The sequence below is a fragment of the Rana temporaria genome, chromosome 7 (assembly GCF_905171775.1).
Source record: "Rana temporaria chromosome 7, aRanTem1.1, whole genome shotgun sequence".
Lineage (NCBI taxonomy): Eukaryota > Metazoa > Chordata > Amphibia > Anura > Ranidae > Rana > Rana temporaria.
The window spans coordinates 195679544-195703384 of NC_053495.1; the positions used below are offsets into that span (position 1 = coordinate 195679544).

At 45.6% G+C, this 23841-nt stretch overlaps 1 protein-coding gene across 1 annotated transcript in view; it reads right to left on the reverse strand.

Moving 5' to 3' along the window:
- The window catches only part of SGIP1 (SH3GL interacting endocytic adaptor 1), a 222234-nt gene that overhangs the window by 43779 nt on the left and 154614 nt on the right, over positions 1-23841 (reverse strand). The window contains exons 13-14 of the mRNA XM_040361076.1: positions 14165-14221; positions 7745-7804 (exon numbers count right to left, since the gene is read on the reverse strand). Of these exons, the coding sequence (XP_040217010.1) occupies positions 7745-7804; positions 14165-14221 (117 nt within the window). The remainder of the gene's footprint in view (positions 1-7744; positions 7805-14164; positions 14222-23841) is intronic.

Here is a 23841-nt window from a genome sequence, read left to right on the forward strand (position 1 = left end):
AATTAGACAGGTATTGTCACTGAGAAATGCACTTAGTAAACCAAAAGCTTTTAAAAATGATAACATTTAAATTATTATAATTTTCTTTTTTTTTAATTATAAGCAAAAAAGGGAACGTGTTCAATGCAATTTTAATGGTGCCCCACAACAATCCTATACTTACAGTACCTCCCCTTTTGCTTCCCCACTGCTCCATGGAGTGGAGAGAAAAAAGTCCTGTGGAAGCTCTAAGGTGGAGCTTAGGCCTTAGGACTCTTTCTCCGCACCCATATAAACGGCTTATCCCCTAGCACTGGCACTATTACGTGCGAGGAAGAGGAGTGTCACACGATTCTTTTATACCCAGAAGCATTTCTTTTCACTTCTGACGGGGAGCAGTTGGGGACCAAAGTAGAAGGTAAGTAGGAGCTGCTAAAGCGCTGCTTCACTTCAACTATGGTACTCGTGTATCCTACCGTGCACCCAATGGAAATTGTGGACCTTTTTTTTCACATATTTGAACAGGCAAACATTAGATCTTCAATCAAACCATGCCTACAAATACTTTATACTGGCACAAAAACACAATTTAAATTTTACAAAAATATATCAATAGACATAATGGTGTTCTGCGAATAAAGTACACCCCTGGCCTCACAAGATGGTATTACCCCGTTTAGCAGAAATTACCGTATTTAATCGGCGTATACCGCGCACTTTTTTGCCCTGAAAACCAGGGCAAAATCGTGGGTGTGCGATATACGCCGATACCCGCGCCGAGTTTGAATACTGCGCCGACATATACCGAGCGCAGTACACTCGTGTATTGTCGGGCAGTCTCGGCTCCTCTTGCGCTGACGTCCTGGACGTACAGGACGTCAGCGCGAGAGTAGCCGAACCTGCCCCACCATACACGAGTGTACTGCACTCTGTATATGTCGGCGCAGTATTCAAACTCGGCGCGGGAAACGAGCGGGGAGGATGCGAGGACGCCGCAGAAGGACGCCGGACCCGACGAAGAGGACACCCGAAGCCGGACCCGACGAGGCCGCCGCGCAAGACACCAAAACTGTAAGTACAAAAAAACTTTTTTCCACAGGAATTTCGGGCAACTTTAGGGGGTGCGCGCTATACCCCAATAAATACGGTACTTTTAGGTATTTTGCATACCTGGCCACCGGTCTCTGATATCAAATTTTTGATTACACCTCCCTGCAAAATTACTTGCGAGATTCATTGCATTAACTGCCCGTTTCAAATCCCCCAAAACATTACATTGGGTTTCAAACCAGGCCTTTACCTACGCCAGCCTTAAATCCTCCATTTCTTCTTTCTGAGCCATTCCGATTAGATCTATTGGTGTACTGCAGATTATTATCCGAATGAAAGATCCGTTTGCCTTATCTGCCACTTTCGGACAGATGGCCTCACATTCTGATCTAGCAGGCTTTGATATGAAGCAGAATTTAATGACTGCAAGATGCCCAGGCCCTGAAACCGCAAAGCAATCCCCAACCATAACACTTCCTCCACCATGCTTCACAGTTGGTATGATGCAGCATTCAATGACTGCAAGATGCCTGGGCCCTATTCCAAGGTTTGGGACAGATGGCTAGAAGATGGAGAAACATGTGTCTGATTGTGCCTTACCTAGAGATTGTTCCATAATAAAATGCTCCTTTGTCCACGTGACCATGTAAATGTAGGACCCGTGGTATCTACCGTATTTATCGGCGTATATCGCGCACTATTTTCCCCTTAAAATAAGGGGAAAATTGTGGGTGCGCGATATACGACGATAGCCGCTTCCCGTGCTCAGTTTGAAATCCTGCGCCGACATATACCGACTGCAGTACACTCGGGTACATTCGGCTAGTCTCGGCTTCGCTCGTGCTCACGCATAAACGTCACAGAGCGTGAGCGAAGCCGAGCCTTGCCGAATGTACCCGAGTGTACTGCACTCGGTATATGTCGGCGGAGGCGTTCGAACTGAGCGCGGGAAGCAGGGACTCGACTTGAGGCGCGCGCTGGAGAAGCCGGGAGGACACCATCGAGGCTGCAGACGGACGCTGGGAAGACACCAAAACTGTAAGTAATACAATCATATAACATTTTTTTTACAGGAATTTCGGGGGCAACTTTAGGGGTGCGCGCTATACGCGGGAGCGTGTTATACCGCGATAAATACGGTAAATAACCAAGAAAATGAGCATGCATTTCACCTTATGACACTGTATTTTTATTGTCAAATGTGTTTGACCTGTTTTGTAATATGTGGTTTAAATGAATAAAGTTGGTTTTTCCAAGTAAAAAAAAAAAAAGATGCCCGGGCCCTGAAACAGCAAAAGCAATCCCCAACCATAATATTTCCTCCACCATGCTTCACAGTTTGTATGATGCCCTTCTCCTTTAATTTTGCTTTCTGTTTGCTTCAAACATGTCTACTGTTACTGTGGCCAAACAAATCTATCCTTGATTGATCAGGGCACAGCACATGGTTCTGGGAAGCCTGGTCTTTTTTAATATACTGTATTTATTGGCGTATAACACTCACTTTTTTGCCCTGAAAATAGATGGTAAACTGTGCCTGCGTGTTATACGCAGGGGACGTGGAAAGTTTTTTTCCTGAAACTTCCCTCTTAAAAGTTAGGGTGCGTGTTATACGCCTGTGCGCGTTATACACCGATAAATGGTAATAATTAAAATAATGAGCGCAACCACCAACACAACACTGCATCAAAAGTGCTCAAATTAATATGCCTTGTGACCCAGGCATAAACTGCCCCTAACACTTACCCAGTGTGTTCACTAAAACAACCACATAAGTCTACTAAAAAAAATACCACCACCCCCTCCCTTTAGAATGTAAGCTCTACGAGCCGGGCCCTCCTGTACCGTTTGTATTGAACTGTAATGCAATTGGGTTGTCCCCCCTATACATTGTAAAGCGCTGTGGAAACTGTTGGCGCTATATAAATCGTGTATAATAATAAGTGCAGCGAAATAGGTAAATAGATAAATTAAACAACATTTTAAATTAGTTCTACAATAAGTTGTACCATATTATAACCTACTGAAGAAGCCCAATCTGAAGGCGTAAAGCGTATTGGTGGGAGGAACCGAAGCCTGTGACATCACGTAGTAGCTACCAGTGTGATCTGATGATTTTATACACTTGTCTTCTAGATTTCCTTGTGAGTGTTTTTAATTTGTTTTGGTTTACAATAAAATGTGTGAAAACAAGAGTGCACTATGGTTTTACCGCTATGCTTTAAGGTTCATTATGCTGATGACTGAGGAGTGAAGAGGGAAAGATAGCAGTCATACCCCTGGACGGGAGGAAAAGGAGATCTTACTGCACCTCCTAGACAATGCCGGCCCAAGACATTGTGCTGCCTGGTACCAAGAATAAAATGCTGCCCCCCCCCCCAAAAAAAATTGCGCCCACCAAAATGCCCCCACATCCATTATTTTATATCATGATAACTAAAGTGGACCTATCATGGCTCTATACATGTATATAGGAGTATAAAAAGGACCTGTTATGGCTCTATTCATGCAATTAACCCCACAGTGGAGCGGAGAGCGGAACGGAGCGGGAGGAGCGGTCGGGCGGCAATTAGCCCCACAGTGGAGCTGGCAGAATGGGATGGCGTGCAGGCAGGAAATTTGCTGCCCCCCTGAAAGTGCTGCCTGGTACAATGGTACCATCGGGTCCCATGGTAGGGCCGGCCCTGTTGCTAGAGAAAGGAATTGGTCAAAGGCCTATTAGACTCTGTAGTGGGGGTCAGATATTTGCGGTAAGCAGGCATTGCACCTGAAGGTGGTGGGTCTCCAGAAGCACTAAGAAGATATATGAACTGTCTCTGCATTACACAGTGGTTTTCACCATCTATACGAGACTTTTCAGATATGTGTTGAATTTTGTTAACATTATTATATGGTGTTTTCCATTATGAGTCCAGTGAAGTGTTCGCCGATCGACGAGTTGACTTCACGTGCATGTTATAATATGGTACAACTTATTGTAGCAATTTTTTGATAACTTTTCTATACACCTGTTGCACTGCACTTAGTTTACATATCTTTTTCATAATGTTCGAAAGAAAAAAAAACGGTAAAAAACAGCCTTACTCTTTTCTTGTGGACAACAGCGTTTTTTCCCCTTATACAGCCCTCAAGCTGAGGGAACTGGAACATACTCCGACTGTAGATGCATGAACTTTGACGCCAATTGTATAAGTTACCTGCAGAGCTCACAATAAAATATGGGGGGGGTTCAAGGAGAATTCCCATCACAAGCCTGGACAACTGAGCAGTCATCTGAAATTACCGCACTTATGCCGCATACACACGAAAAGTTCATGTGAGCTTCTGGTCGAAAATTCCGACCGTGTGTAGGCCTAAATCAGACTTTTTCTGATGGAATTTTTGACAGCAAAAATTTGAGAGCAGGTTCTCAAATTTTCCCACGGGAAAAATTATTGTCGGAAATTCCGATCGTCCTGTATGCAATTTCCGACGCTCAAAAATACACGCATGCTTGCAATCAATTTGACGCATGCTTGGAATCATTGAACTTAATTTTTCTCGGCTCGTTGTAGTGTTGTACGCCACCGCGTTCTTGACGGTCGGAATTTGGTGTGACCGTGTGTATGCAAGACAAGTTTGAGCCAAAATTCCGTCAGAAAAAAAATCCACGGTTTTCTTGTCGGAATTTCCGATCGTGTGTAGGCAGCTTAAGATTATTTTCTTCACAGAGGAATAATTGATTACAGATAATCTTTTATCTCTTGGAACATAGGCATCCACAACTTTCTTTCTGAGGACCTTGGAGAGCTCCGTGGATTTAGACATGATGGTACCACATTTACCAGTAGCAAAGAGAACACCAAACCCTAGATACTTGAGATTTAAAAGGAGAAGTCCAGCTTGAGCTTTTTCGGCTGGGCTTCTCTGGGTCACAGGAGTGCAATTCGTTTTGCACTCCTGTGCCCCTTTTTCAGTGGAGAGTGGTCTGAAGTCCGCTCTCCGCTGGCGTCATTGTCATCAGTCGGGGCAGCGCGTCATCACGACTTCCCAAGTCGGGATCCGCCAGCTGCCCTGATTGATGGCAGTCTCAGCGAGCCGCTGAGACAGCCTCTCCCTGCCCCTCCACTGCTCAGCTCTCCAATGAGCGTGGAGAAGCAGAGAGGAAAGAGGCTGACTGATAGTCAGCCTCTTTCCTCTCGGGGATCTGTGAGAACTGAGCCAGTGGCGATGTTCGGTGGCTCGGTTCTCAGTGCACAGACGGCGGGGGACAGATGGAGCATCGGTCTGATGCTACATCCATCGAGGCAAGTATGAATCTCAAATAACCTGGAAACCCATACTTCTCCTTTAAATAACCCCACGGAGGTTCTAATCATGGTCACCAAATCTGGAAAACCGGGTTCTAATTTCATGGATATGAAGTGGTGAGAGATGTATAGGTGTGCTTTGCCTTTCCAAGTTACAAATTTCCTTTTTTTTATTCATTTTAGATCATGGGAATTTTATACAGCGTGTCAAGGTTACGTCCTTTAAAGCGGATGTCCCGCGGCCATTCTTTCTTTTTCTCTCATTAATTTGTTTAAGACATATTAAAATAGTACTCACTATTCCGCTGTTTCAAAGCATCCGCTGTCCAATTCCGTCTGAAATTGTAAGTTATATTATCTGTCTAACGATGTTTCCATTTTGCTTGTGGGCACTGTGAAGCCCACGAGCACTCCATTCCTTGCCATCACAACGGGCGGTGTCTCGTCACATTCGGCTCCCCCATCACAGATTGCTCCGGAAGTGACGTCCCGTTGCCGCCATCTTGCTACACCGCTTGCCCCCTTCTCACTCTATCATTACTGTGCAGGAATGTTGGGAGTAGCAAGATGGCGGCGACGGAACGTCACTTCCTGGGCAATGTGTGATGAGGAGCCTGATGCGACGAGACAGCGGCGTCGCGCTTTACGAAATCCCGCGATAACTCAGAGGAAGCCTCCGTAATGACTCCTGGGAGCAATGACAAAAGCTCCCAGGACACATTGCAGTTACAGGAAGTGACAAACTACCCGCACTTCATAAAGACGGAAATCTAAGGTACTGTACCACCCAATGTCACATGTATTGCAGGCTGCAGTATGAATGAGCTCATGTTAGGATAGAACTAGGGCGAAAAGGGACCCTAGAGGCCCAAAAGACCATAGGAGGGAAGGGGCAAATGGACCATATCGGTACTGGATAGAGAAAAATGAATTCCCCTTCCCTCCTATGGTCTTTAGGGCCTCTGGGGTCCCTTTTAGCCCTAGTTCTATCCTAACTAACTTTTCAGGATACTTCTCCTGCCCTCCACACACAGGTTTGGTGTGGCCGAGGTTATCCTTTATCCTTATGTTCCTATGGTTTGAATCCCTTGGCATACACTTTGTTGACTCAGAGTTATGGATGTACTGCTGCCTCGCTTTTGGCAGCACTCCTGTTGTCAACGTACTGTTCCCTTGCATTCCCCTGGCCATGGGCGCAGCAGGCTCCCAAGGGGGCGCCCAGGCTGGAGGGAGCAATCGCTGGACATATAAATAACAAACGACAGGGTCGATTGTATAAATGTTTTTCTAGGTTGCAAGTTTGTCCATACTATAATTTATGATGTGGAAAGGTACTGTTTATTATGTTGAGAACCAGCCCACCCAATGTTGGGTGTCCGGTTCATGTTTCTTTTGATTTCTGTCCAAAATTCTTTAATAAAACTTTTATTGAACCTTAACTTTTCAGGATGATGGTACTACTATTACTTTATTGTTTGTATTAAAGCAGTGTTTCACCCTAAAAAACAACTTTCTAGCATGTCATTCAGCATAGTAGCGCGAGCTACAGTATGCCTTTATATATTTTTTTGGCGCCGTATTCACTGTTTAAATCGCATAGTAAAGTTTCAGACTCCCCGCGGGGAATGGGCGTTCCTATGCAGAGGGCTCGTGATTGACGGCCGGCTATGGCGCGTCACGCTTCACGAAAATAGCCGGAGTAGGTTTCGGCTCTTCACGGCGCTATACGGTGCCTGCGCACAGACATCGGAGCTGACTGCGCAGGCGCTGTGAAGAGCAAACTCCTATTTCGGCTATTTCTGTCAAGCGTGACGCGCCATCAATCACGAGCCCTCTGCATAGGAACGCCCATTTCCCTGAAACTTTACTACGCGATTAAACAGTGAGTACGGCGCCAAAAAAATATATAAAGGCATACTGTAGCTCACGCTACTATGCTGAATGACATGCTAGAAAAAAATAAATAACATTTTTTTTAGGGAGAACCCCCGCTTTAAGAGGCTCTCATTTAAATGAATGAGTGTTAGGTTATTTCTTTCTTTGTAATCAAATAGGGTGGAGCTCCGCTTTAAGTATGTCATCTTTATCTGTAGGTACTGTTTGAATAAAGATCTGTTTGCCTGTTCAAATATGTTGGAAAAAAAAGTCAACAATCCCTACGAGGTGTACTTACATTTTCACGTGACTGTATGTTGGTAATAACACAGATGAGTTGACAATGCTGTGAAGGGAAGATGCAACAATGTGACCTTCAACCTTGACGAGCAGCAAAATGTGCCCCATGTGCTGTGACCGCAAAGCAAGCTTAACTCTCCAGTAGGTCAGGAGATCATCAGAAAGCATCTAGACTATGCAGGCAGAACTTCAGGCAAGGCGGGGAGGGGAGAGGACGGGGCAGGTTCTTTGGTATGCTGTGCACTACTTACCTTCAAAGGTCAAATAAAACTTTCCTCTGTCAAACCAAATGAGGGAAGGCTGTTCATTCTCTGTGTGGAAAGGGTTGGGGGCGGGATGGGGGGGGGGGTTACAAGAGAGGAGAAAGAAGGACATACAGTCAGAGCAGGACAACAGTTTTGGGTTGGGGAATGGTACTGTAGGTCATGTTTTCTACATGGAGGGTATACACCTCATATTCTACACTTTCTGATGATGGTGACAAAAAGTACAACAATCTGACGAAAGGCAACACTTTTAAAGGTTTATTTCCACCCAAAACTGATTCTGCATTTTGGGGCTGGGTGCTGAATTTGTTGGGTCTCCCTCTTGGTTGCCCATCGCTCTCCACATATCCAGTCATGAGATAGCCCCAGTGCAGTCTTTTACTTAAAGTGCTTGTAAACCTCAGACATGAAATATGAACAAAGTATATCCCTCTATAGTGTGCCTCAATTAAAGCGGGGGTTCCGCGGGTATTCGTTTTTTTTGTTTTTTTAAATCATTCTGCCGGAGTTACCTGGTTTAATCCTGCACTCGCGTGTCCTAAAATCAGAGCTGTCCGCATAGTCATTCTGCAGGAAAGGAAACTTTATAAAAACTTGCGATGGACGTTTCCATCTTGTGGGCAGTCTGAAGCCCACAAGCAAATGCTTCCTGGATTCCCATACCTAAAATGGAGAATTCGTAGCCGCCCACGTCACATGACCCGCTTGCCGAGTCACGTGACCCGCGAGATGTCGCGGGATTACAGCACAGCGCGTCTCCTGGGATTCTCATGACTCACTCCCAGGAGACATTGCGCTGGTCGGGGGAAATTGTGATACACGCCCACTCCCGCGGGGAAAAGTGATTGACAGGACAGAAACTGCTTCATTACAAAGGTAAAAAAATAAATAAATAACGGATTAGTTATTGTCGATGGCTGGTGGTTTAATACAGCCAAAGTCAAAATTTAGGCTCCATTCACACCTAGGCGTTTTAACACCTGAAGCCCGACGCTATTGCAGCCTAAAATACGCTGGAGGGGTGATTTAACATTGTTCTCTATGGAGATGGTTCACATCTCCACGCCGAACGCCTGAAGCTCAAAACAAGTCCTTGACCCTTTTTTTCAGGCGGCTTCAGCGTTCAGCATAGCCGACAATGTGTAAATCACCCCTCCAGCGAAAACAAGGTTAAAAAACGTCGTGTTTTGTCGCGGCACAAAACGCCGCAATTTGTTGCGGCAAATCGCGGTACAAAACGCCGCGCTAAGGTGTGAATGCAGCCTTAGGGTGAACCTCCGCTTTAAGAGCACTAAGGCAAGCCATAAACGGAGCAAATTTCTTTCCTACAACCACGGGTTGCAGGAAAGAAATTGGCTCGATTCCCTGGTCAACACAAAATGCGCTGATGTGGGGAACCCATTCCCCGCTGGGAGAAGACAGTGATTATCGCTAGTGGCTATAGAAACCGCTAGTGATAATTGCAAGAGAATACAGCCAGGCTGGTTGTACATGATGGACTGATCAACTTGGTATATTCAGCTTGCTCATTAAAGTTTGAATCTCGGCCGGACCCTTCTGAACCAGTTGAGATTCGAGTCATGTATGGCCGGCCTAAGCATCATTGCTGTCTGTTGCCTCGCTCCTCTGCTATCAGCATGAGTCACTTCTGACAAGACTTCCTGACACCAAGAGAAAAAAAGGTGACAGTGGAGGAGCTTCAGCTGATTGAGAGCCTCAGCTCTGGTCCTGTGTGCGGGAAGGGTTGGGCTTGTTTCTTCCATCCAATCAGCTCTCAGAGCTTTTATAACTGAGCTCTCAATCAATTGAGTGATCACAGCTCTCCTCTCCCTGTTTTTCTGACAAATCAGACAAGCTTCATAATATTCTGCATGTTGAACAATATAAAGAAGAGAAGGAAGCAGATAAACAGGTACGACTTATGTAGAAGGGTTTTATTTATCTCTGTGCATCACCAGAGGCCACTCACTTCACTGGGTATATGTAAGGGTTTACAGCCACTTTAAGGCGCCTTTCACACTGGGGCGGTAGCGGTAAATCGCCGATATTTTTAGCGGTGCTTTACCATCATTTTCGCGGCGATATTCGGCCACTAGCGGGGTGCTTTTAACCCACGCTAGCAGCCGGAAAAGGGTTAAAACCGCCTGCAAAGTGCCGCTTTGCTGGCAGTTCCCCGCCGCTGCCCATTGAGTTCCATGGGCAGGGACGCTGTAAGAGCGGTGTATACACCGCTCCTACAGCGCCTCAAAGATGCTGCTAGCAGGACTTTTTTTGCGTCCTGCCAGTGCACCGCTCCAGTTTGAAAGTAACGGCTCTTTCAGGGCGCTATTTTTAGCGTTATAGCGCCTGCAAAGCGCTTAAGTGTGAAAGGGATCTAAGGCACAACTGCTCCCTAATTCTGAAGGAGGAGTCATTTAAAACCCCATTAGGGAATCCTTACTGTAAACTGCCAGTAGATCACTAAACTCAACCTAAAATCTGTTGTGGTTGGACTTTGTGTTTAGTGTTAAGCAGACCACACCATCCTAAAGCGTTTCTGAAATCCAATAACAAAAAATGGCACATATTGCAGTTTACCATTCCTTAGATGTGACTGCATTTGTTTTTTTCAGGCCTTTTCTCCTTTATTTTCACCTGGAGATCCTGCCAGTATAACACTTCCTCTCCTAGGGTGACAACGCTCACTTAAAGCGGGGGTTCACCCTAAAATATCTATAGACTGTTATATCCAGCATACTGCTGACATCAACAGTATGCTGGATTTTTTTTTTTTTGGGGGTCTGTACTTACGTTTTTCCATCGTTTTCACCCGGCCTCCGGGTTCTCGCTCCCCCGGGGAGTAGGCGTTCCTAAGACGCCGCATAGTGATTTACGTGCGCGTCATCGCCTTCCGAAAATATCCGAGGGGGACTCGGCACTTTACGGCGCCTGCGCAGTCAGCTCTGCACGGCATGCGCAGGCGCCGTAAAGAGCCGAGTCCCCGTTGGATATTTTCGGAAGGCGATGACGCGCACGTCAATAATCTATGCAGAGCTCCCCGTCGGGGAAAAGGAGCAACACGCCCCCCCCCCCCCCCCGCACGGAAGAAGACCCGGAAGTGCGGCTGAAGACAGGTAAGTGTACACATTAAAAAAAAAATGACAATGCTACAAGCCTTTATTAAGGCTAGAGATAGGTTAGCCAAAAAGTTAATTTTGAGGGTGAACCTCCGCTTTAAATGTACTGTAGCTGTGGAGGCAGAGTGTCACTTTAGAACAGAAAGTGTGTTAGGGCTAAAGAACACCCCCCCGCTTTTCATGTACATAAAGCCTGGTACACACAAATAGTTCAACCCACTGGGACAAGGTCGCCCGACATTCGGCCCGCGTGTACCAAGCTTAACCTGCATCAACACAGGTTGTCTAAGCCTAAGGAGTACTCTATTAATGACCCATGGCTTTAAAATTCAGCAAGGTTTTGGTGCAAATGGCGACAGTGCCGCCCGTGCTTGTCCACATACCGACCCTAGTCCAGATTTTAATAAAGCAAAGGAAAAACTGTCATGCATTGTGCAGCGGGATCATATTGGAGATTTGTTAGATCTGCGATGAAGAGATGAGTCAAAGCTCTGCACATGAAACATGCCCCTGGCTGAGTCTAGCGCGCCTCGTGCAAAGGATTCTGGGATAGGGTTGCCACTTTCTATAGGATTCAAGCCGTGTACAGTGAGCCGAGGGCAGCAGAGGCCCCTCTTTGTGCTTATGATGTTGTGTTATAAATGTTATTCCTTTTGTTAGGCCTTTTACATGCAGGGACACCATCACTACTTTGCTTTCCTTACATCTCAGAAAACACTGCTGCAGCAACCAGATTAAAAAGCAATCACTATGGCCCAGAACTCTCCGACACTCCCAAAGTGACATGAAAATAGTAGTCACATTTTGTGACTAGGACCCTAATTTGGGGGGGGGGGGGGGGTCCTAAGATAGCTTACACCTTCCCAATTTATCTTCCCTACAAAGTCAATTACAATTATGACATCGCATGACCCAGGAGGGGGGGGGGGGGGGTTGAGGTGCATTGGAGAAACTACGAGGTCAATTTACTTCATCTGGGGCAGCTGTGCATGGTAGCCAATCAGTTTCTAACTTCAGATTGTTCAATTAAAGCGGAGCTCCACCCTAAAGTGGAACTCCCGCTGATCGGAACCCTCCCCACCTCCGGTGTCATATTTGACACCTTTCAGGGGGGAGGGGGGTGCAGATACCTGTCTAAAGACCGGTATTTTTACCCACTTCCGGCCACACAGTCTCGGGCAGACTGCGGGCATGACGTCACCTCCCGTCGCCCCCCCCCCCCCCGTTGTGTTCTGGGAACACTCGGCTCCCAGTACACAGCGGGAGCCAATCGGCAGGCATAGCGCGACTCGCGCATGCGCCATAGGGAACCCGGGCAATAAAGCCGAAGCGCTTCACTTCCTGGTTCCCTCACCGAGGATGGCAGGGGGGTGGGGGGGTGGGTCAGCAGAGTGACGAGCGATCGCTTGTCCTCTGCTGCGGACAGCGCTGGACTCCAGGACAGGTAAGTGTCCTAATATTAAAAGTCAGAAGCTGCAGTATTTGTAGCTGCTGGCTTTTAATTTTTTTTTCAGTGGAGCTCCGCTTTAAAGTGGTATTAAAGGTTCGGCTTAAAAGCAAAAACAAAGAACAAACATGTTATATTTACCTGCTCCGTGTAATGGTTTTGCAAAGAGCAGCCCCGATCCTCCTCTTCTTGGGTCCCCCGCTGGTGCTCCTCCCCCTCGACTAGTGCCCCCCCCAATAAGAAGCCTCTTACTATGAGGCACTGGTGCGTGCTCGCTTTTGAGCCCTGCTCCAGAAGACACAGAGCTGCTGAGGCTCGGCCCCTCCCCCCCCCATTCTCTCCTCATTGGCTCACTGGCTGTGATTGACAGCAGTGGCTCCAGCTGCTGTCTCACCCAATGAGCAGAGGGAGTTCTGGGAAAGCCGAGGCTCTCGTGCACATCGCTGTACGGTTTAGGAGATATTGCCCTCGCAATGCTCGGCTGATTGCAGCGGTGCATGCGCAGGGGGGGATCCTCGGCTGAAGGGCCGACCCCGCCGACCCATGCCGGAAAGGAAAGGAAATCTCCCGGGAGTGACGTCATCGCCGCTCCAGCCAATCACAGCGCTGGAGCGGCGATACCCGGAAGACACGCTCGGCGTGGACCAGGTAAGTTCCATACCTCGTTCCAAGGTAAGTATTTCATAATGAGCTAATATGCGGTGCATACTAGCTCATTATGGTATTTGCCTTGCAGGGTTAAAAAAAAAATGTATATGCGGGTTTACAACCGCTTTAATGGTGATCCTATTCCTACGATACCTGAACATAAGCATACTAATGAGGAGAAACATATGCCTGTAACTGCTTAGAGAATTGCTTGCCGGGAAACTGCATGTAGGTCAGTTGTGCCAACATTTCATTGTCTGCATATTTGCTGCCAGTCAGTGACTATAGTGAACAAAGAAAAAAAACACGACATTCCAGGAACCTGAACCTTTAATAACAGGTCTTCATTGACCGCTCTCAAATTTCTGTCCCGACAGGTTCCAGCTAATAAATACCATCACTAGTAGTACCTAGAAAAATAAAACTGCTTTGCATTCGATTCAGAAATTGAACTAAATGGACATCTGCGTCAATCCACGTGGCAACCCTATACCAGAGCAACTTCACACCATTCCTAGTCTTACACGATTATTGCAGAGGTTAGCAGCTTGAAGCAGCAGGTAAGAAGATATCAGGGCTCATGTGGTTAAAGGGGAGGTTCACCCTAAAAACGACTTTTTTTTATTACACTGCCCCCCCACATTACAATACGATTAAGGCTATTAATTTTTTTTTATGCTGCATGCGCAGTATAGCGCCGACTCGCCGTTCGGCTCCTTTCGCCAACCGTGACTCGGCTTACGCGAAGGGGGGGGAGCTCGTTTTTGGTCAAACGTCAATCACAGACATGTTAGGAACGCCCACTCCCGCGGGACTCGCAAGCCGGATGCCACGGGTGAATATGCTGTACAAAGGTATGTACAGCATGAAAAAAAAAATAGCAGCCTTAATCGTATTGTAATGTGGGGGGCCATTGTAATAAAAAAAGTTGTTTTTAGGGTGAACCACCCCTTTACACAAGCAATGGGATTAACATGGTGGTGTTGAAAGGAATTCATTGTATACCCTTCACTGAGAAAAAGATATCTGGAAACTGATTGGTTGCAGTGGGCAATACAGACACGTCTTAGATTCTGTATTTCACAATAAGGAGAGAGAGCTGCAGGTTCAGCTGTAAAATGCGCCACAAAATCACACAGAAGATACTACTAACGCCTCTAGAACCTATACACCATTCTCATCAGAGTACAGTACCTGTAGGCGTGTCATGTCTGTCAAACTGGGACCGTTTGTCAGCAAAAGCATCACCTTCTGATGTCACAGTTAAAAGAAGGAGGGACACATGAAAACAGCGAACAAAAGCCAAGCCATGCAAAAAAAAAATTGTGACAATGCAATATGAACAGACACTATCACAGAGCGGTCTACAGAGCAAGGTCAGGTTCTGAATAAATGGAGATTGTTCAGTAAGACAGTTCCAGGACCGGTGCACCGTCTACCAATCACACAGGAGGCAGATATCGGATTGGTTGGCACATTTTGACAACAAACCTCAACAAGAGTGGCGTTGCTGCCCATGGTAGCCTATCAGATTCCATGTTTAAAAAGCAAATCAAAGCTTAAAGGGGTTGTAAAGACAAAAATATTTTCCTCTTAACCACTTAAGGACCGGACTAATATGCTGCTAAATGACCCAAGGGGTTTTTACAATTCGGCACTGCGTCGCTTTAACAGACAATTGCGCGGTCGTGCGACGTGGCTCCCAAACAAAATTGGCGTCCTTTTTTCCCCACAAATAGAGATTTCTTTTGGTGGCATTTGATCACCTCTGCGGTTTTTATTTTTTGCGCTATAAACAAAAATAGAGCGACAATTATGAAAAAAAATTATATTTTTTACTTTTTGCTATAATAAATATCCCCCAAAAATATATATGATTTTTTTTTTCCTCAGTTTAGGCCAATACGTATTCTTCTACCTATTTTTTGGTAAAAAAAAAATCGCAATAAGCGTTTATCGATTGGTTTGCGCAAAATTTATAGAGTTTACAAAATAGGGGAGTTTTATTTTTTTTTACTACTAATGGCGGCGATCAGCGATTTTTTTCGTGACTGCGACATTATGGCGTTCACTTCGGAACAATTTTGACACATTTTTGGGACCATTGTCATTTTCACAGCAAAAAATGCATTTAAATTGCATTGCAGTTTGGGAGTTAACCACAGGGGGCGCTGTAGGAGTTAGGGTTCACCTAGCGTGTGTTTACAACTGTAGGGGGGTGTGGCTGTAGGACTGACGTCATCGATCGAGTCTCCCTATAAAAGGGATCACTCGATCGATGCAGCCGCCACAGTGAAGCACGGGGAAGCCGTGTTTAGATACGGCTCTCCCCGTTCTTCAGCTCCAGGGAGCGATCGCGAGGGAGCCACGCCCTCGTCCCGGATCGCTCCTGAAGCCACGGGAACCGCCGCATGTACCGGGGGGGGGGGTGTCCTGATCGGACCCCCGTCTAGGCAGGGACGTACAGGTACGCCAATGTGCCTGTCCGTGCCATTCCGCCGACGTATATGTACATGCGGCGATCCGGAAGTGGTTAAATTAAAGTCTGACAGTAGCTGATAAAGTAAAAAGTAATGTTTTGCATTATAACTAGTTTGATACCTGTTGAAATCGAGCTGTTTTATTCACCTCCGTCACTCCTGAATCGTTATTCTCACTGACTTGCTGGTTTGCGGTGCGCATTCATTCTTGCTACATCACGGCCTAATGGGAACTACAGTTCCCATTAGGCTTAGCCTCCATGCCTGTGAGGGATAAGAGAGCATCTTCACGCAGGGCTGTATGCATAGGGAGGGGGTGAGCACATTCTGCTTTCCACCATGCAAAACGGCTCAGATGCTGGTGGAGAGGAGAGACAGGAAATGGCATTTTCAAACCTGGATTACTGTATTTTGGAGGTCAAAAGGAAAAACGAGGTAAGTGATATTTAAATGCTCTAGCTTACAGCAATCAATTGATATAATAAAAAACGAACCTTTAGTGTTCCTTTAAAGGGGTTGTAAAGGTAAATGCATTAAGGTGAAAAAACGTCAGATGATGCCGCTCCCCCCCCCCCCCCCGCTTTACTTGACCCTTCGAAAGTCCCGCACTCGCCCCCCGTCATCCTCCTCGAGTCAAAGCCTGCCCGTTGATTAGCTGCAGTGGATGGATTGAAAGCAGCGCAGCCATTGGCTGGTGCCGCTGTCAATCACATTCAATGACGCGGCGCGCCGGGGGGCGGGCCCGAGAGATACAGCAGCAGCTATGGCTGTCGCTGTATCACGAGAGCGAGCCCGCAACAGCTCCACACTATGCAAGCTCACTCGCATATCTGTGTGGAGTTGTTGCAGGGAGGAGCCGAAACAGGCGCCGAGGGACCCCAGAAGACGTGGATCGGGGCCACTGTGTGCAAAACGAACTGTACAGTGGAGGTAAGTATGACATGTTTGTTATTTTAAAAAAAATAACTTTTTTTCCTTTACCGACTCTTTAAGGCTGGGTTCACATGTATGCAAAACATCTGAAAATATGTTATTTTCAATGGGTCTGGTTCACATATGTGCGTTGCATCCGCACTACACAAAAACATATGCGTTTTCAAGGCGAATTGCAGGCACATAATCTTCAATTTTGACGCATGCACGGTAGCTTCCTAGGCATAGATAGGATGCAGCAAGATGGCGGCGACGGCATCGAATGTGACGTTGTACGCCATGACATCACCGCGTTCTTGCCTTTCAAGACAACCGCGGTTCTTTTGAAAGGAGAGTCTGTACACTCGGGCGGGAAGAGATTCTTGCCAAGAATCTCGTCAGGGAAAACAGTTTTTTTCCCCCTGACGAGATTCTTGCACGTGTGTACAGGGCTTCAGATGCCAAACGCGGCTAAACGCGGTATCCCGCATTTCGTTTATAGGCATTTTTCAATTTTGCCCATTTAAAAAAACACCACTAAACACGGTATGTATACGCGGCAAAACTGACGGTTTAAACGTGGGTTACTATCTGTCAAGTGAAATAGTTCAGGAGAGGTTGTAAAAACGTCCCGTGTACAAGCCTAAAAAAAAAAAAAAAAAAAAAAAAAAAGTGTTCTGTGAATGCAAAAACTACAAGTATCTGCAGCCTTTGTGGCTGTCGGCATGTAGTTCTCAATGTACTAGCAGGACCCTGCTGAGTGCTCTAGGTAGTTCATTGAGCCTCCTGTCAGTGTGAAACTGCCTACATGTACGAGGTACAAGCAGACGGCTTTCAGTGACAGCCTGCAAGAGCTCCGCAAATCACCCGCGATCTGCGGATTCCGGATGCAACGCTTTGCAGGCTCATAGGAAAATTTTTTTAAATAAATGCACATCAACCCCCCCCCCCCCCCTGCAACTGCGCTACACTATGCCGAGATTCGAGCCGCGTGCGCACAGGCTGAATGTACCAAGTTGATCGATCAGCTTGGGTATAACCAGCCTGCCTCATTCTCTTGTGATTATCACTAGCGCTATAGCAGCTAGCGATAATCCGTGTCTTCTCCCGACACTGACGGCTTCCCCCTGCCCCCCCCCCCGAGAAGACAATGGCCCGCCAGGAGGGATTACCACATCAACACTGTCTGTGTTAATGGGGAAATTGAGCGAATCTCTTAGGCCTCATTCACACTTGGCCGTTCGGGTCCGTCTGTCGGCGGACCTGAACGGCCGCTCCATGCATCGCTATGGAGCGTCGGATGTCAGCGGAGACATGTCCGCTGACATCCGACCCGATCCGACCCGCTAAAAACAGACGTATGGGGGCCACGTCCCCATCCGTCCATGCGGATCAGATCGGGTAAGATCTGATAAAAACGGACATGCTGTCCGTTTTCATCAGATCGCTCCATAGGGACACAGCGGTGCCCGACAAGCCCCTCCCCGCTCAGTGAGCAGAGAGGAGCTTGTCATTGTCGGCTCAGCGGAGATCTGCGGACTGATCTCCCGCTGAGCCGACGGGAGCAGGCGGACTCCGTAGCGACAGAGTCCGCCAAGTGTGAATGAAGCCTTACCAGCGACCCTAAGTGTCATCAGAATGAGTCTGACAAGTTTTCCCTGACACCAAGAGAAAAAGGAAGACAAGGGAGGGTGCCTGTGATTGACAGTCTCAGCTCTGTTCCAGTGTGAAGGGGGTGTGTCCCTTCCCTCCAATCAGCTCACTGACCCCTGCTTTTCAGAGCTGAGAGATGCTGCATAAAATCTGCATTTTCAATGGATGTAGGTACAACTTATGTAGGAGGATTTGTTTAATCTCTGCGTATTACCTGAGGCTTCACTGGGTATAATATGTACAGGTTTACAACCACTTTAACCCAAAGAATAAAAGATGGAACCTGATAGGACAAAGTGGGGAACTTGCTCAGCGTGACCAATTTTAATAATCTCCAGTTTTTGTAAACAGATCCCAATAATGAATAAACCCAGCTGAGCAGTAAACTGTGTATGTGAGATCATTAGATGACTGCATTAAGCCAGATGTAAAGAGAACCTTGCATTAAGATCATATTAGAAACACACTCTGAACATTATCTCATTTCAACCTAATCACACATCTAAAGGATTACTGCCCCTGAGTACTTATACATCGGTTATGCTTCTTCCAGTGTGTGCTGCATTATAGGGCTACCGTGTTGTAATGTTCAGACAGCAGAGAGGGAATGTAATTCTTAGATTATTATGCAATCCCAGCCTTTGAAGTCTCTAAGGACACAATGCGAGACAGAAACCTGCGTAACGGCTGTGACAAAGACAGTTCAATGACATCATATGACCAGTAGTGTTGAGCAGAATATGCCATATTCGATTTCGCGATATATCTCGAATATATATTCGAATATTCGAGATATATTCGCTAAATTCGAATATTCGTGATATTTTATCGAAATTAATTGAATGCGATTTTTCGCTATTGCGAATGCGAAAATAATTGCGATTTTTTAATAACTGCGGTAGGAGCGCTCTGATTGGCTTAGAATATTCGTGATATTTTATCGAAATATCGCAACATGCGAATGCGATATTTATTGCGCAATTTCGAGATATGCTGGAGGAGCGCTCTGATTGGCTCAGAATATTCGTGATATTTTATCGAAATATCGCAACATGCGAATGCGATATTTATTGCGCAATTTCGAGATATGCTGGAGGAGCGCTCTGATTGGCTCAGAATATTCGTGATATTTTATCGAAATATCGCAACATGCGAATGCGATATTTATTGCGCAATTTCGAGATATGCTGGAGGAGCGCTCTGATTGGCTCAGAATATTCCTGATATTTTATCGAAATATCGCAACATGCGAATGCGAAATTTATTGCAGATATTTCGAAAACTGCTGTAGCAGCACTCTGAAATCGAATATGTATGATATTTTAACCAAAATACATATTGCGATTGCGATTTTTCGATCGCGCATGCGCAATTGCGCGAACAACACGCGACCATTTCCTGGAGCCTTGCCAGTTTCCCAATATTACAGCAACATGGTGGGAAGCAATTTCTCAAAGTCTGAGGAAAAGTTGCTGATTTGTGTAAGTATTTTGACCACTGTTATTTCATCATCTTCAACTGCATTTAAGTCTAGTTTAAAAGTTAGTATATATGATCAGATATTAGTATTTAACCAAAAATGTGTCTCCTGCTTTTACAAAACTACAAGTCCCAGCATGCCTGGACAGCTGCAGACACCCTGGTTGGCAAATGTGTATTTAGGCACTTTTCCTTGTTATTTAGCATAATGAATTTAAAATTTTTTTGGACATAGGACGTATGCGAACGTCCTGACTTCAGTGTCCTCAAGGCCCAAGGACGTTCGAATACATATTGCCCTTTAGATGTTGCAGAACTACAACTTCCAGCATGCCTGGGAATGCTGGCACTTCTAGTATTGTAAGTTCTGCAGGCCCACATTTTTCAGGCCTTTATGCACGGGTCTCTAAACTGTGGCACCCTAGATGCAGCAAAAGTAAAATTCTTAGCATGCACTGAAAGACCGTGGCTGATGGGAGTAGTAGTTTTGCAACAGCTGGAGGTGGACTGGTCTTGAAACCCAGAGTTAGGTAACAAACCCGTAGTGTTTTGCAACCATTCTGCCTCCAGCTGGTTATTTTCTGTTGAAAAGCCTGTGGCGTGCAAAACACAACCCAAAAACTCCACCCGGTGCAAGGAAAAATTTGCACACACCTAAAGAGTGACATCACAAAAAACTGCGACGGTTGCATACGTCAGTGGTCCTCCGAAAAGGTCCCGTCTCTGACCCCCCGGGGCGTTAGGCTCCTGACAGGGAAAAGAGTTACTGTGGTCCATACAGCCGAAGCCATATGGACCCATCTCGGTCCAAGCAGCGCAATCAACACGCGAACAACACGCGACCATTTCCTGGACCCTTGCCAGTTTCCAACTTTATGATCGCAACGCAATCGCAGAGCAAGATGGTTGGAAGTAATTTCACTGTATCTGAGGAAAAGTTGCTGATTTGTGTAAGTATTTTGACCACTGTTATTTCATTATCTTCAACTGCATTTTAGTCTAGTTTAAAAGTTAGTATATATTCATAATTATGCAAATGATAATGGCTGCTATATTTATGTAAAAAAGGTGGCGACGGAAATGGCAGTATATAAAATCTGTCATGTTACCCCTGTCATTGATTAATAAGGCGAGAATGCTTCCAATTGTTGAATAGCATACATTTATGTCATATATCCATAAGGCTGTCAACAAAAGTATTACAATATACTTTGTTCTTCATCTTGCAGAAGTTCCTGGAAACAGGATACGATGAGCTGCGGAGGCAGCAAGAAAAACAGGGAGTTATAAGCTCCCTGATTGAGGAACTAGGCGAAGAACACACTCGCATGGCGATCCTCAAAAAGTGGTCCGACCTGAAGAGGCGCCAGATGAACCGGGTCAGGCGTATCCGGAATAAATATCATCCTGGTAAGTTATTGGTCACAGTTATGTTTTTTTTTCCCTAAAGTGTATTTTGTGCGTGTACTCGAGAGAGGAGCCGGACTGCAGGAGTTGGGAGTAGGCAGGCCTCCCCCAGAGGTAATCTGCCACCTTTCTCCATGCCCCGGGTGGCAATGGCGGGTGTGAGGGGGTCCTCCCACACAGACCGTCCTACCTGCTCCGCTTCGAAGCCCCACGGGGCAGAGGGACTCCCTATAAGGGAGTGAGAGGATTTGCCCGCTCAACCAGCCCCGTTAGTCCTTCGCCTCTCTTTTTAGAGACCGCATGGTCAGAGTGCGTGCATGTTAACCCAATTGCGAGTGCGTGTGTAAGTGTGGTGGTTTTTGTGGGAGGGAGGTGGGCATACTAAGCGCAGGCTTACCTCGCATAGCACACCCACCGGGGGCCGAGCTGAGACCACCAAACTCAATTCACATGTAGCCGAGAGCGGGATCCGAACCCCTAGCTGCAGAGGTGAATGGCTTGTCAGCGCAGTGGCAATCGCGTTGAGCCAGCCCGGGTCCCTTGGGGACAGTTATGGAAGGTCATATGTAATTAATGTAAGGTCAGATGTTGTTAACCAAGACGCCATGTTGTTGTAACATATATCACCACCAGCCAAGGTATTCATAGTACTGTTGGAAAAAAACATGGGACAGCAGACAGGAACACAGAAGTTATGTGGGAACATACTTTTCCCATTGCTTTGCATGGGACTTTAAACAAAAAGCCCGACCCTCACCAATGGGGTTAGTTAAGGGATAAATTAACGATCCTATACTTTAAGTGGACGTATAGATAACATGTGACCAAGTGTTATCGAAATATCTACAGCTGTTATGAAATAACATGTATTTCCCATAGAGTTGAATGGGACTTTAAAGAAAAACCCTGACCAAGGCAAATGGGGGTGGGTATGGGTTAAACCACCAATCCTATATTTGTGGCTGACATATAAGTAACCTGTGTGCCAAGTTTCATGTAAATATCTTTAGCCGTTTGGACGTGATGGTGGAACATACATACATACATGCACACACACGTTGAGTTTTATATATATAGATTCCCACTAAATTCCTGTGTTAGGCGTGGGGTTGTTATAGTAATCCTGTGTACTCCATCAAGTACTTTTTTTTAACATGAGATCGTCTGAACAAAACAAAGGAGACAAAAACAGCTCATTTTACCATGGTGGCAGCCCAGCTCACGCTCAGTCCCCTGTAGTGCCCACAAGACCCTTTAATATAACATTGTCCCATTGGTTAACTGTCTATATAAATTAATTTGTATTCATATACAATACAGTAGAGTACACAGAATTTGCATACGTCATTAGAAAACATTTTTATAATATATGAACATTGTGTTATTATAGGAGCTCCGCTACCAACTGTGCGCCCCAAGCGCACAAGGCGACAGGCCGCAGAGGAGGAGCAGGAGGAGGATGTGGAAGAGGAGGAGAGGGATGAGGAGGAGCAGCCAGGGCCATCCACATCACCACCCCCAGTTCCTGTGGAGGAGCAAGAGGAGGAGCTGCACCCCCCCCCCGAAACTTCTGGTGGAGTAGTGGGTGACGAGGAAGAGGAGCAGGATGAGACGGTTAATTATACCGTCAATCAGGAGGGTAAATATGTGCACATATATTAATAAAATTTCAACAATAAAATGTAGCTCTAAAAATGGACAGCATTTAAAGCAGGGCTGTGGAGTCGGTAGATAAATTTTTCGACTCCGACTCCTCAGTTTTATGTACTTCAGACTCCGACTCCCCGACTCCCCGACTCCGACTCCTCTGTATTAATATGCAAATGTATTTTATAGATTCCTTGAGGGAAAGAAACGCAAACTACCACAGGACTACTGGCTGGGAAGCCAACAGTCTACTGTATTGCACAGTTTAAGCAAAAGACAAACACAATGAAAACAATCAAGTGACTGGATAGTAGCAGCAGGCTTAAACATCAGGAACATGATCTTTAACAGTTCAAAAATACAGACCACATTATTTGGCTGTTTTAGAACCAAAACAAAGCTTATCTATAATGAACCCAAAAAAAAAAATATGAAAAACCTAGAAATGGTTTATATTAATCTTGAAATGTAGTTCTAGGCTTAGCAAATGCAAATAAATGCAATGTAGAGTTCTAAGGAAGAGAATTGCCTCTGCCAGATCCTCTTTCATAGAGTCTCTTAAGTCAGACTTTATTATTTTTATGGCTGAAAATAATCTTTCGTAACGGTCTTTGAAATCCAAATGTTTTTTTCTTATATCCTAACAGTTCTAAAAAAGCTAGAGGTGAAGCAAGCTGCCATGAAAAACCTCACGAAGAGAGTAATGGCAAATGAGCAGCAGATACTGTTTTTGATGCGCCAAAATCAACAACTGGTGCAACAACTGGCGAAAAACATGGATGAGGTGACAGAGCTTCAGAAGTTAATGTCCTAATTTTTTTTTTTTTTTTTTAATAAAAAATGTTATATTTTGCAAAGGTTTCATTTCTTATTGAAATTGTTAGTTTTTTAAACACATCTAACTTCACATCTAACTTCACATCTAACACATCAACATCAACATCAACACATCTAGCTTAATAATAACCGAAAACATTTTATACTATTACTAGCTGAATACCCGGCGTTGCCCGGTCTTCCTATCTTAACCTTTTGGGGAGGAAAATCATAGTAATATAAATATACCCATCTTTTATATAAGGGTGTTGGTAAGGGTTAATTTAACTGTTATATATTTTTATTTGGCATATAAGTAATATGTATAGCGGGTATTATTGAAATATCTCCAGGCGTACAGAAGTTATGTGGGAACATACATTTTCCATTGATTTGCATGGGACTTTAAAGGAAAACCCCGACCCTCACAAATGGGGGTAGTTAAGGGATAAATTAACTATCAGTGGTATCAGTGAA